This window comes from Epinephelus lanceolatus, chromosome 6 (assembly GCF_041903045.1).
Source record: "Epinephelus lanceolatus isolate andai-2023 chromosome 6, ASM4190304v1, whole genome shotgun sequence".
NCBI lineage: Eukaryota > Metazoa > Chordata > Actinopteri > Perciformes > Serranidae > Epinephelus > Epinephelus lanceolatus.
Genome location: NC_135739.1, coordinates 2,441,119 through 2,455,992, shown reverse-complemented (window position 1 = coordinate 2,455,992; position 14,874 = coordinate 2,441,119). Strand labels below are relative to the sequence as shown.

The 14,874-nt window shown below is 36.8% G+C and overlaps 1 protein-coding gene across 1 annotated transcript; it reads left to right on the top strand.

The window, feature by feature from the left end:
* The first annotated feature begins 3,782 nt into the window (after positions 1-3,782).
* Positions 3,783-10,159, top strand: LOC117254469 (ras-related protein Rab-11B). The gene is made up of 5 exons (XM_033622795.2): positions 3,783-3,942; positions 6,105-6,300; positions 6,400-6,593; positions 6,701-6,781; positions 9,414-10,159. The coding sequence occupies exons 1-5, from the start codon at positions 3,903-3,905 to the stop codon at positions 9,557-9,559; spliced, it is 657 nt and encodes a 218-aa protein (XP_033478686.2). The 5' UTR covers positions 3,783-3,902; the 3' UTR covers positions 9,560-10,159.
* Positions 10,160-14,874: the final 4,715 nt, after the last annotated feature.

The window sequence follows — 14,874 nt, the reverse complement described above, 5'->3', positions numbered from 1 at the left end:
CATCTCTAGGGTTTACAGAGGATGGTCCCAAAAAGAGCAAATATCCAGTGAGCCAAAATGCCTTGTTGATGCCAGAGGTCAGAGGAGAATGGCCAGACTGGTTCAAGATGATAGAAAGGCAACAGGAAGTCAAATAAGCACTGGTTCCAACCAAGGTGTGCAGAAGAGCATCTCTGAAGCAACAACACCTTGTCCAACCTTGAAGCAGATGGGCTACAGCAGCAGAAGACCACACCAGGTGCCACTCCTGTCAGCTAACAACAGGAAACTGAGGCTACAATTCACCAAAACTGGACAATAGAAGATTGGAAAAACCACATTCAGATGGAAGCATGGATCCATCCTGCCTTGTATCAACGCTTCAGGCTGCTGCTGCTGGTGTAATGGTGTGGGGGAGATTTTCTTAGTACCAACTGAGCATGGTTTAAACACCACAGCCTACCTGAGTATTGTTGCTGAGCGTGTCCATCCCTTTATGACCACAGTGTACCCATCTTCTGATGGCTACTTCCAGCAGGATAACGCACCATGTCACAAAGCTCACATCATCTCAAACATGTTGTTGTTGGCAGGTCTGTATATAACTAAATATACCTGTAGTTTTTTGTTCTTTTTAAAATACAGTTTTCATTATTTACTGTGTGTCCCTGAAGACACATTCTTATGTTTAAAAGTTATGAGGCAGAAGTTATGAAGTGTTGCAGCGTAACAGGAACGACCTGTCTGCAGCTGAGCAGTGATAATCTAGATAAGCGTGTCGCTGACTGTGTGAACCAGTAATCATATTTCTAAGGGGCGACAGATCTGACATTAGGTAAAAGAAATAGTTTCACTACCTTCAGACAGCAGGGCAAACCTGAGCTTCTTCCCATACAGCTGGATTAAATGTGAATTAGACGCAGCAGGTGATTAAAGGATCATTCAGGAGATCAGCTGCTGATTTTTTAAATATTTAACTTTCCAGTGAACAGAGCATAGTTAATATGGATAGGAGGTGGGTCTATATTTGTGTCAGGAGGAAGAGATGATGGCTCCATCTGCTGGCTATATAACCACAGAGCGTATCTCATTGTGAGTGTACACCTACCTCAGAGTAATGTGTGATGCAGCAGTCCTGCAATAAATCCTGCTCTCATGAAAAGTGCTGATTCAACTGTATGGTCACATTTGAAGCTGTAGATTTTCTCTAGGTGCCAGGTGTGTCCAAACAGTTCTGAATGGGGGCCAGATTAGATACTGTTGAAATACCTGGGGGCCAGCTGCTGCTGCTGCTGCTGCTCGCATCATATGGGTTATTAAGAAAACAAACACTTTAAAGGCCAAAGGAAGGATTTCTGTTCTGTGTGCAACTAAAGATCTCTGACTCCTTAATAAGTTTGCAGTAACAGGTTCGGTGCCATCATTGTGCTTGATTTTAATATATGCTCGTAATTTTGGTTTTTAAAAAGATACCCTCTAATAATTTTCTTCAAATCTATCAAGCAGCTTTTTTTATAATGTGCATGCTAAATTATTCCCTTACATATACTCCACATGAGCGTCCTCAAAAACAACATGGAGCTCTGTAGCCCATGGAGAGTTATGCAATTTCCTGCTGGGGGGCCACTGACATTGGAGAGTGCTGCTGCCATAGGGAGTGATACTTGATCTGCAGAGGTGTTTGGGCAGGTGAAGCGCATCAAGTGGCATCCTCATGAATGTCTGGACCAAGAGTTCCCCAGGAGAACACTTTATAAACTAGTGTTACATTCAGACATATAAACTATTGTGTTATAAGGGTTACTGCAATATACACATCAATAGACAAGTATCAGAATAAACATAAGAAGTACAGCTCTGTGCACTGTATGTTGAATACTTCTATACATTCAAGAGGTGTTAAGAATATTGCACAGTTGAAGAATTACATAGAGTATTGCACGTTAAATAGACTCTCACTGGCCACTTTATTAGGTACACCTTGCTGGTACCAGGTGGGACCCCCTTTTTAATTCTTGGTGTCACAGATTCAACAAGGTGCTGAAACATTCCTCAGAGATGTTGGTCCATATTGACATGATGACATCACACAGTTGATCCATGATGAGAATCTCCCGTTCCAGCACATCCCAAAGGTGCTCTATTGGACTGAGATCTGGTGACGGGGCTGGCATTTCAGGCAGTGCCCTTCACTGGTTTGCCTCCTACCTCTCTGGTAGAAGTTTCTCCGCAGCATCTGTTTATGTCCGAGTCCGTCCCCCTTTCTTGTGGGGTACCTCAGGGCTCAGTGTTGGGTCCAATTTTGTTTGCTCTGTATATGCTACCTCTTGGAATCATTATCAACAGGTTTGAAGGTGTATCATATCATATGTACGCAGATGATATTCAGCTGATTTTTTCCTTTAATCCTGACAGGACTGACAGTCTGAATGTACTGCATGACAATTAATGACTGGATGGTCAACAACTTCCTCCAGCTTAACGCTGCTAAGACGGAGGTCCTTATTGTCGCTCCTGACTGTACTGCTTCTAGGGTGGCGAGCTGTATTGGGTCCCTGAATTCAAATATCCGCTCTAACCTGAGAAATCTCAGAGTTCTTTTTGACCAGGCCATGCACTTTGATAAACACATTCACATGTTGACCCGTACATGCTTTTTCCACCTTAAAAACATTGCAAAACTGAGATCTGTTGTATCACATGCTGAACTGGAAATGATCATTCACGCCTTTGTGTCATCACGTCTGGATTACTGCAACTCTCTTTTCATGTGTCTCAGTAAAACTTCTGTAGATCGCCTCCAACTGGTGCAGAATGCCGCTGCCAGGCTGTTCACCAAATCACCCAAAAACTGCCACATTACTCCCGTCCTGGCCTCCCTACACTGGCTTCCTGTCAGCTTTAGGATCCAGTTCAAAATCCTTGTTTTAACATTCAGAGCCCTTCATGATCAAGCACCTGAGTATCTGTCTGACCTGCTGCATGTATATGTTCCCAGTGGGACACTTAGGTCGGCCGATCACGGCCTGTTGGCAGTTCCTCGCACTAGGCTCAGAACTAGAGGTGACCGGGCCTTTGAGTCCATTGCGCCCAGATTGTGGAACGCCCTCCCACAGAATTTGAGTCGATATCTTTAAGAAGCATCTTAAAACCTATCTGTATAGGCAGGCATTCTTTAACTTGTCTTAAGTGATGTAGTTTTGTGTCTCTGTATGTGACCTGTGACCTGTATGTTTGTATATATGTATTCTTGTTTGTATTTTAATCCTGTGAAGCACTTTGTGAGTTCTCTCTGTGAGAAGTGCTGTACAATTACATTTTACTTACTTACCAGAAGCAGGTCCCCATTTTGAATCATTGTGTGAAAACACACGTGTGTACGAGCTGTTCACACAAACTCTTTTCAGCCATGTCTCTCTCATCTAAACTTGTTTTCCAAGTTCTTCTCACCTCCAGTCACCTTTCTTCATCAAATGTTAATGAGCTGCTGGCGCCTGATTGGCTGATTAGATATTTGTGTTAATGAACAGTTGAACAGGTGTACCTAATAAAGTGGCCGCTGAGCGTGTGTACATACATATATATATATATATATATCAGTTTATGTGATAAATTAGACTTTAATATATATCTTACAGAAGTAATTCATGGGGACAGAGATGTTGCTGTATAACAGGAGTGACTCTGACTACACCTGGGCCACAGTCCCCTTTAATTTATGACTCTTTAATAACTTACCGTACCTGGAGCCATTTGCCGGTAGATCACATGACTGTGTTGCGTTAACGCAACTCTCAGCAGCTCTGCTCTTCCTGCGCAATGTGCGCATTGTCTTGTGTCATCTTGGCTCAGCAGCCTGGTCTGAGGGCAGGGAAATATTTGCTGTCATCACCGCAGTCTGACAAAGGTGGTCGCGTCAAACAATGGGGAACAGAGACGACGAGTATGATTTCCTCTTCAAAGGTGAGCGGAGCAGAAACTGCTCACAGGTGAACTTGTTGGATGCTGTTTGACAAGGAAACTAGCCAGACTGAGGCTAGCATGCTAACTGCTAGCTGTGCTAACGTCAGTGGTCAGTTCTAATATCAGCTGGTGGTGGCAGCTAACTGTAGCTAGCTTAACTGTTTCCTGAGCTAGCTGTTAGCAGTTAGCTGTTTCCACACTCGTTATTTCTCGTTAACTTCACGTGTACTTTTACTTAACGTAACGTGTTTGCTGTGTGTGAGTTGTGTTCTTCTGCAGGTTTGACAGAGAGCAGGGCGGCTGGGGAGTTAGCGTTAGCTCTGCAGGCTAACAGCTTGTGAGACGGGTGGAGCTGTAACGTTACTTGTGCAATAATTAAATTAAACTTTATTGCCATCGAGGAGAAGCTGTCCTCACCTTTAACACACCTTTAAAGTACAAAGAGTGGCGTATGTTCTGTAGAAGGCCTCGTAAAATCATCGTTTAGTGTGAAGAGCTGTGGTTCACTGTCATGTTGCTGCTTCTGTAATGTTGTTTTACCATCCACCACTTTGAGTCTGAGGGCATATTTCCACTCCAAATATGTTTTAATTTAATACGTTATTAAGCAAAAAAATATAAAACAAATTCAGTACACTAATAAAAGTATAGCAGAGGAGCTAGGGGCATTTAACACCAGACAAAAATATTATAAAACATACAGATATTAAGTGTCTTGATAGCCTTAATGTCAGCAGAATTAGAGAGATATATGCTTTATTAATCCGGAGAGAAATGTAGGCATCCAGTGGGTTTTACACAAAACACTATTACAGAAAGATAGAGAATATAAACATGAGAAATTAAAACACACAGCAGTGAAATAATAATCGAGCCACCATCACATGAGTAATGAATACTGAAGATGATGTGAAATACAAATTGAAGACAAACATATGAACAAATGTAGATTGTGCATAAGACTAACACAGCCAGTAACTTGCAGTAACGACAGTGCAAGAATTAGTACTACTGGGAAGTAGTTTCACATATTAGAAAGAGAAAGACATTTATTCATCCCTAAAGGGAAATTCAGCCTCTAGCAGCTCATAAAAGACAAAGACCAACAGCCACACTTCTCCTCCTCCTCCTCCTCCTCCTCCTCCTCCTCCTCCTCCTCCTCCTCCTCCTCCTCATCATCATCATCATCAACAACAACAACAACAAAATTAAATGAACTTTAAATAAGTGCATTAATAGAAATTTAAAATCAAGTCCAGTTGTGGCTAATTGGTCAGGATCCTCCAGGAAAACAACAAAACCCAAAGTATGCTGTAAAGTTGTAGTGCAGCTCTGGATCACACGGTGTAGAGGAGATTAAGGTGTGTGAGTCCTGGATGTGAATGTTTGTATTAGTCTTGATGCATCACTTTCAGAATCTCACCGTCCCTTTCAGGCTGCAGAGGTAAATAACCATTAGATAGCCCGGGGCCAAGGACCTGCTCTGAGACTGATTTACAGGCGCGCTGTTGTAACATAAAGTGCTGTAATTAACAGGAAAGAGAGAGGATTTGCAAGTCACTGACAGAAGTTTAGATGCAGAGATTTTAATACCACAGAGGAAACAGTATCACATCTATCTGTGAAGTGTAGTTTTAGAGTACAGAAGAAAAAGAGGCCGAGGCCAGTGTGGCAGCTGTAAACCACCACCGATTAGATATCCTGATGACTCGTTACAGACGCACAGGAACAGAGGCCTTGAGAAACTGTCGAGTCAGATTTCCCAAAGAGCAGGTTTTTGTCAGCTTCCTCCTGCATGACTCCCAGCAGGGCAAAGTCTGATAAGGATTGCACAGTTCAGAAAGAAAGCAGCACAACAAGTCAGCACTTTCACTTTGCCTGAAAATGGCAGATGTTCGGTACATTTTCTGTAACTGTCAGCATCGATATTTGTAATTCTGCAGTCGAACATCAGTCATTTGGATAAATGTGCCTCGTCATGTATTGATTAAGGTTAAAGGGAGAAACACACGCTGCAGCAGCAGCAGTAGATGAGGCAGTTTGAGGTTAAACCTGATCACCGAATAACTGCTGGAATGATCTGAAGTCTGAGAGCCACATTTTCCTTGAACATTATTACATTATAAGTGTTGAATGAAATGTGTGTATTTGTTTGTTCACAGTCGTGTTGATCGGAGACTCTGGAGTGGGGAAGAGTAACCTGCTCTCCCGCTTCACAAGAAATGAGTTCAACCTGGAGAGCAAGAGCACCATCGGGGTGGAGTTCGCCACCCGCAGCATCCAGGTGGACGGCAAGACGATAAAGGCTCAGATCTGGGACACAGCTGGACAGGAACGCTACAGAGCAATCACCTCGGCGTGAGTGTTTCCTCTGTGTGTGTGTGTGTGTGTGTGTGTGTGTGTAAACACTGAGTACAGATATTGTTACTGTGTTTACCTGGTCTGTGCTGTCATCAGGTATTACCGGGGTGCAGTTGGAGCTCTCTTAGTTTACGACATCGCTAAGCACCTGACATATGAGAATGTTGAACGCTGGCTGAAGGAGCTGAGGGACCACGCGGACAACAACATCGTCATCATGCTGGTTGGGAACAAGAGCGACCTCCGCCACCTCAGGGCGGTGCCCACTGATGAGGCTCGAGCCTTTGCAGGTAAATATCCAAACTGTTGTAATAAAGCAAGCCAAGCCGCTCTTATAGTCTGTAGAATATTTCGTATATGTGTTTAAAAATGAATCTTTCGTTTCTTCCCATGATAGAAAAGAACACTCTCTCATTTATTGAGACGTCAGCGTTGGACTCCACAAATGTAGAAGAAGCATTCAAGAACATTTTAACAGGTAGGAAGAGCAACGCTCTCGTGATGAAGATCTCAGTGTTGCACATCGGTAATTTGCAGTATAACATTATTACATGATACAGGGCAAAATATTTGGCACAATGAGAGCAGAGTGGTGTTGTTCTCAGAGCTGTTGGCAACACAGGAACAAATAAGACGTCTTGGTTTTAATCATCGTGAATTAACTTCATCATCTAAAGTCGGTTTGCTGTTAAGGGTTTTTCCGAAAATCAGCAATTTTGCTTTTATTTCATTATTTTTTAATTCAGGTATTGTTATTAAATTTAACAGTCATAAATGTTTATTTATTTGTACGCCACACATTAAAGAGGCAACAGATAAGATTAGTTTTTCCTTTAGCTTGGCGCCACCTAGCGTCAGTGGTGTTGTGTCGCACTGTGGCAACGACCAAACTGAGTGTGGGGATCAGAGACAATCAATAAGATGCAGGCTGTAAAGCCACCAGTATACCTCTATGTATATGTAAAATGAGAAGGTGTGTGGACAGTCTACTAAATAAATAAGTAAAGAGACCGAGCAACAATTATCAGATTTATCTGAAGAAAAAACAAATAGTAATACAAATAATTATAGCAGAATGCACAGTACCAGTACAAACAGCTCACAGTAAATGATACCAATATGTACAGTATCAGTACAAACAACAGTAGACACAGTGGAATTATACCAATATGCACATGTAAACAGTCCCCATTCTAGAATAAACGCTACCGTATGGAAACCATGCGGCGGGTTGGAGCTCAAATTGAATGGGAAACAAAGTCCAGTGTTCACTTAGCTGGGCGTAACTTAGCTGGGCGATGTCCGTGGATAGCTGCCTCCGTGAGAAGAGAACAGAAGGAAGGGAGGGGGGTATCACTGTCCGAGGGCTGCCGTAGAATGGCAACCAGGATGTCAGCCGACCAACACTCGCTACCCGCTCCCTGGTTGCGGCGATTTGCGATGCTGGCCAGCTAGGAATGAACTAGCAGCCAGTACAGTACAGTCCTCTCTGGTCTAGCTAACATTTAGCCGTGTTACTTACTGATCCATTAGAAAGAAAGCTAGCTGGACATGGGTTTTGAAGCTTCTTTGGTCACGGAGCTCCCTCCATCTCTTGAACGCCTGACTGAGGTTTACTCTTGTTTTTCCTCTTCTTTTATCACTCTCCTTTTTGCTCTTCTTTGCCTCCTCACACAGAGGAGCTCCTTTTCTTTTGCTAGGCCGTTTTTCACTTGTCTCCAAACTTTGTCCGTCTGCCATTGTGCTCGTGACTCAACTATCTCATGCCCAACTCCTCATAAGGACCAGCTCCAGTCCCTGATTGGCTGACCGACCAGTTTCGCAATACATGACGCGTTTCCTGCTGTAAAGCACATTTTTTCCGCAAAATTTCGGCACCGGTGGCAGAAGCTTATTGCAAAGATTGCAAAGCCACTAAGTAACCTATGTAAACGCTGATAGTGTGATTTTACTGTGGACACTGCCCTGTGCAACCCACATTATTTTCATAATGATATATTTAGGAAAATGTGCTATCTGTTGCCTCTGTAAGTGAGGGATAACAACAATAATAATAATGACTTTATTAAGGACTCAGAGAGAGGTCATAATGTTCCACATAAAAACAGACAATTGTCTATGTACAATAACAACAATATGTATATAAAACAGACAAGAAATACCCAACACTGCATTATGCAAGTTCATATAAAAGACAAAATGATGCTGTTCTCTGAGACACAGCGCTGCACATATATCAATATATTGCTAAATTTACACGTTGCTCCTCCTGTAGGAGCGCCACAAGGGGGCAGTATGTAGCGGGGTCCAAAATGCTCTGAAAAGAGCGATCTTCACATTAACTGAACACACACTGAATTTGCAAGCAAGCATATTAACTTGCGCGTACAACTTGCGACACTGTCTGTGGATATCTTTGTCATAATACAACACATTTTCCTCAGCATTAAAAAAACAGAACATACTATACAGAGGCAAAGTCCCTCCTCTTCCTATGGACCACTATGGGAACTTACTTCGGAAATAGTATGTTTGGTAGTCAGCGGCGAGGGACAGATACTTTTTTCATCCAGTTCAAATTATGCTAGTGGTTACACATATGATGTCAGTTTAAAAAGTTTGTGACAGTACCATTTAGTTTTGTCTGCCGCTCAGTGAATTAGCCTGCATCTCATGCAGTACTCGTCACCAATACAGCCATTACCTTGGCGCAAATGGAAAATTATTTTACCTCGTGTGTTTTATCCAGCGACTCCAGGTCTCTTTTATAGGCTAGGAAAAAACGTGACACACACAGGCATCGAAGCTTCAGCAAAAAATCTTAAATTTAATTTAAATTTGGTTAAAAATCATCTTGAAAAGGTCTTGAAAACATTAAAAAAACCCTGAGTCTTCTGTTACCACAATAATTCATTTGGCATTGAATTAAATGACAAAACATCTGTCACTGTCAGGGAAATGAAATATGTAAGCTGTTCAGTTAGCTTGATGTTTTACCATTTTGATGTGAGGCTGCAGTTTTATCAGTGCCACAGCTCATTTACAGAGAACTGAAGTCTAAACATCACGAGCATCACTCTGTTTTTCTTTCTTGAATTTTCTCTCTGCAGAAATCTACCGCATCGTGTCACAAAAGCAGATAGCGGACAGATCTGCACACGATGAGTCTCCGGGCAACAACGTAGTCGACATAAGTGTCCCCCCAACCACTGACGGGCAGAAGGGCAATAAACTGCAATGCTGCCAGAGCCTGTGACACTCATCCTCCGCCTCTCCACATCCACCTCGACATCACATCACCTGCGCACTTTCTGTTCCCATCGCTCTGCTCATGGCCAACTCCCTCGTCACTCTATCCTTTTATTTTACTTTCTACCTTTAATTCTGTTTTATATAGGACTTTTGAACTCACTCGTGCTCTTCTCTTCTGCCATGAAAGAAAACTTCAAGAAGCCTTTATGTCATTGGTCAGTTGAGTTGTTCATGGAGTTAATGTGAAGGTTCCTGCAATGCAGGAACAAGGCAATTGTGCTGTCTGTGAAGCCTGTGAAGTTGTAAGTTGTGTGAACTGAACTGAAACTCTGTCATGAACAGGGAGGTTGTGAAATACATTTCAATGGTTACCACTAGATGGTGCTGTGTAAATAAACTACAGGCAGTTACTCCAACATGGTGAAGCAGTATTACGCATTTGACAGCTTGGTTCCTCAAACTTTCTTCTGACATCAGATAAGTTATCATGCCAAAAATGTCCTCATTATGTATTTATTGAAGAATATTTGGCTTAAGTTGTCACTGTTTTACTTTAAATTCAAGAACTGTATAAATTTACAATAAAATTCTTGACAAAAGAGAAGTGTTGAGTTTATGTCAAAGTATCTGCAGGAATCCTGGGGTACATTTTAACACCGTTTCAAAGAGCTTGTTTAAGACCCTTTCCATACATACAGATCTTATTGTTGCCACTTGGAGCTTTAACCAGTCACATCAGTGACTCACTTAAACTTAATCGACTATATATATTGTTTGTGCTGTAAGATGACTCCATGGACCAATGTGTCAATGAATTTAACTACATGTACTTGTATAACCTGTAAAATGTCAAAAAACAAAGTCAGCTTTGTTTGCATTAAAAAATGGAAAAAAAAACCCAAAATAACATAAATTAAGTTATTCAAAAAAGTTACTGTATAGTCCGCCATAAAAGTTTTATTTTGAAATAAATCATAGCATAGTATGCAATAAAAATTTGAAAAAGTTGTCATATTATCCCATTAACATAATTTAAATTTAAACTAAAGTATGTCAAGTATATCATCAAGTATGTCATCAAATTATTATTAAAAATCATAGTATAATATACCAAAAATGTTTTAGAAAAAAAGTTGTATATTTTGCAAAAAAATAAAAATAAAACATTGATAGTATTGTATGTCATATAAACCTCAGCAAGAAAGTCACAGTACAGTATGTCACAAAACTCTTGTTAAAAAGATTCATAGTATAATATTTCATACAACTTTCATAAAACAAATCATAGGATGCCAAAAAAAGAACTTGATCAATAAAGTCATACTGCAGTATATCATAAAACTAAAAAGGTCATGGTATAACACACCTACACATTTTAATTTAAAAAACACATAGTATAGTATGCCATAAAAATATTACGAAGTGTGCCATAAAAAAAATCATGAAATATTTTATAGTATGTCACAAAAATATAATAACGTGTCATAGTAAAGTTTGCTTTAAACATATAAAGAAAAGTCAAAGTACAGCATGTCAAAAATAGAAAGTGATAAAAATGTCAAAATGATGTATTGAATGTAGTATGTCATAAAAACATCAGAAAATATCATAGTATAGCATGTCAATGAAACATGAGTAAGAAATGTCATCATATAATGTGTCATATGAATGTAATAAAAATGTCACAGTATAGTATGTCATAAAAATGATCATGAAACATCTCATAGTAAAATGTCTAAATAACATGATAGTACAGTATGTAAAAATGATATAACTGAAAATGTCATAGTATAGTAAGTCTTAAAAATATCGTTTAAAAATCTGTTGTATAGTATTATTTGAAAATATGATAAAAAATGTCATAGTATAGTTTGTCATATAAATTTAATAGAAATTATCATTAAACATTTCATAGTATAATGTTAGACCAAAAAAAAAGATAAAGTCACAGTACAGGTTAAAAATAGGATTAAAAATTTAACAGTTACAAAAAAATGTCATAGTATATTATGTCACCAAAGATCATAAAAAAATGTCAGTATATTATGTCACCAAAAATCATAAAAAAAAATCATAGTATAGTATGTTGTCCAAAATCATGAAGAAAAGTCATAGTATAGTATGTCGTCAAAATATCATTAAAAAAAGTCATAGTAAAGTATGTTGTCCAAATATCATTAAAAAAGAAGTCATTGTATAGCATGTCACCAAAAATCATGAAAAAAAGTCATAGTATAGTATGTCGTCCAAAATCATAAAAAAAAGTCATAGTATAGCATGTCGTCCAAAATCATAAAAAAAGTCAAAGTATAGTATGTCGTCCAAAATCATGAAAAAACGTCATAGTATAGTATGTCGTCCAAAATCATAAAAAAAAGTCATAGTATAGCATGTCGTCCAAAATCATAAAAAAGTCATAGTATAGTATGTCAAAAAATGTCATAGTATAGTATGTCGAAAAAATTCATAGTATAATATGTAAAAGAAAAGTCATAGTATAGTATGTCAAAAAAAGTCATAGTATAATATGTCGAAAAAGTCATAGTATAGTATGTCAAAAAAGTCATAGTACAGTATGTCGAAAAAAGTCATAGTATAATTTGTCAAAAAAAGTTATAGTATAGTATGTCAAAAAAGTCATAGTATGGTATGTCGAAAAAAGTCATAGTATAATATGTCAAAAAAAGTCATAGTATAGTCTGTCAAAAAAGTCATAGTATAATATGTAAAAAAAAGTCATAGTATCATATGTCAAAAAAAGTCATAGTATAGTATATCGAAAAAAGTCATAGTATATGTCGAAAAAAGTCATAGTATAGTATGTCAAAAAAGTCATAGTATGGTATGTCGAAAAAAGTCATAGTATAGTCTGTCAAAAAAGTCATTGTATAATATGTAAAAAAAGTCATAGTATCATATGTCAAAAAAGTCATAGTATAGTATGTCGAAAAAGGTCATAGTATATGTCAAAAAAAGTCATAGTATAGTATGTCGAAAAAAGTCATAGTATAATTTGTCAAAAAAAAAGTTATAGTATAGTATGTCAAAAAAGTCATAGTATAATATGTAAAAAAAGTCATAGTATCATATGTCAAAAAAGTCATAGTATAGTATGTCGAAAAAGGTCATAGTATATGTCAAAAAAAGTCATAGTATAGTATGTCGAAAAAAGTCATAGTATAATTTGTCAAAAAAAAAGTTATAGTATAGTATGTCAAAAAAGTCATAGTATGGTATGTCGAAAAAAGTCATAGTATAAAATGTCAAAAAAAGTCATAGTATAGTATGTCAAAAAAGTCATAGTATAGTATGTCAAAAAAGTCATCGTATAGTATGTCAAAAAAAGTCATAGTATAATATGTCAAAAAAAGTCATAGTATATTATGTCGAAAAAAGTCATAGTATAGTATGTCGAAAAAGTCATAGTACAGTATGTCGAAAAAAGTCATAGCATAATTTGTCAAAAAAAAGTTATAGTATAGTCTGTCAAAAAAGTCATAGTATGGTATGTCAAAAAAGTCATAGTATAGTCTGTCAAAAAAGTCATTGTATAGTATGTCGAAAAAGGTCATAGTATAATATGTCAAAAAAGTCATAGTATAATATGTAAAAAAAAGTCATAGTATAGTGTGTCGAAAAAGTCATAGTATCGTATGTCAAAAAAGTCATAGTATAGTATGTTAAAAAAGTCATAGTATAATATGTCAAAAAAAGTCATAGTATAGTATGTCAAAAAAGTCATAGTATAGTATGTCAATAAAGTCATAGTATAATATGTCAAAAAAAGTCATAGTATAGTCTGTCAAAAAAGTCATAGTATAGTGTGTCGAAAAAGTCATAGTATAATATGTCAAAAAGTCATAGTATAGTATGTCAAAAAAGTCATAGTATAGTATGTCAAAAAAGTCATAGTATAATATGTCAAAAAATGTCATAGTATAGTATGTCAAAAAAGTCATAGTATAATATGTCAAAAAAAGTCATAGTATAGTATGTCAAAAAAGTCATAGTATAGTATGTCAAAAAAAGTCATAGTATAGTATGTCAAAAAAGTCATAGTATAATATGTCAAAAAAGTCATAGCATAGTGTGTCGAAAAAATCATAGTATAGTATGTCGAAAAAAGTCATAGTATAGTATGTCAAAAAAAAGTTATAGTATAGTATGTCAAAAAAGTCATAGTATGGTATGTCGAAAAAAGTCATAGTATCATATGTCAAAAAAAGTCATAGTATAGTATGTCGAAAAAAGTCATAGTATATGTCAAAAAAAGTCATAGTATAGTATGTCGAAAAAATTGTAGTACAGTATGTCGAAAAAAGTCATAGTATAATTTGTCAAAAAAAGTTATAGTATGGTATGTCAAAAAAGTCATAGTATAATATGTCAAAAAAAAAGTCATAGTATAGTATGTCAAAAAAGTCATAGTATAGTCTGTCAAAAAAGTCATAGTATAGTATGTCAAAAAAGTCATAGTATAATATGTCAAAAAAGTCATAGTATAGTATGTCAAAAAAGTCATAGTATAGTATGTCAAAAAAGTCATAGTATAATATGTCAAAAAAAAAGTCATAGTATAGTATGTCAAAAAAAGTCATAGTATAATATGTCAAAAAATGTCATAGTATAGTATGTCAAAAAAGTCATAGTATAATATTTAAAAAAAAGTCATAGTATAGTGTGTCAAAAAAGTCATAGTATCGTATGTCAAAAATGTCATAGTATAGTGTGTCGAAAAAGTCATAGTATAGTATGTCAAAAAAGTCAGTGTAATATGTCTAAAAAAAGTCATAGTATAATGTGTCGAAAAAGTCATAGTATAATATGTCGGAAAAAGTCATAGTATAGTATGTCAAAAAAGTCATAGTATAATATGTCAAAAAATGTCATAGTAATATGTCAAAAAATGTCATAGTATAGTCTGTCAAAAAAGTCATAGTATAATATGTCAAAAAAAAGTCATAGTATAGTATGTCAAAAATGTCATAGTATAGTATGTCAAAAAAAAGTGATAGTATAATATATCAAAAAAAAGTCATAGTATAGTATGTCAAAAAAGTCATAGTATATGTCAAAAAAAGTCATAGTACAGTATGTCAAAAAAGTCATCGTATAGTATGTCAAAAAAAGTCATAGTATAATATGTCAAAAAATGTCATAGTATAGTATGTCAAAAAAGTCATAGTATAATACTTAAAAAAAAGTCATAGTATAGTGTGTTGAAAAAGTCATAGTATCGTATGTCAAAAAAAGTCATAGTATAGCATGTCAAAAAAGTCATCGTACAGTATGTCAAAAAAAGTGATAGTATAATATGTC

What these genes read in the sequence shown, in the direction of transcription:
- LOC117254469 (XM_033622795.2), top strand. Translation starts at nt 3,903, where the DNA reads ATGGGGAACAGAGACGACGAGTATGATTTCCTCTTCAAAG. An exon ending in GTATGATTTCCTCTTCAAAG is followed by an intron (nt 3,943 to 6,104) that starts GTGAGCGGAGCA and finishes GTTTGTTCACAG; the next exon opens with TCGTGTTGATCGGAGACTCT. An exon ending in ATTCAAGAACATTTTAACAG is followed by an intron (nt 6,782 to 9,413) that starts GTAGGAAGAGCA and finishes TTCTCTCTGCAG; the next exon opens with AAATCTACCGCATCGTGTCA.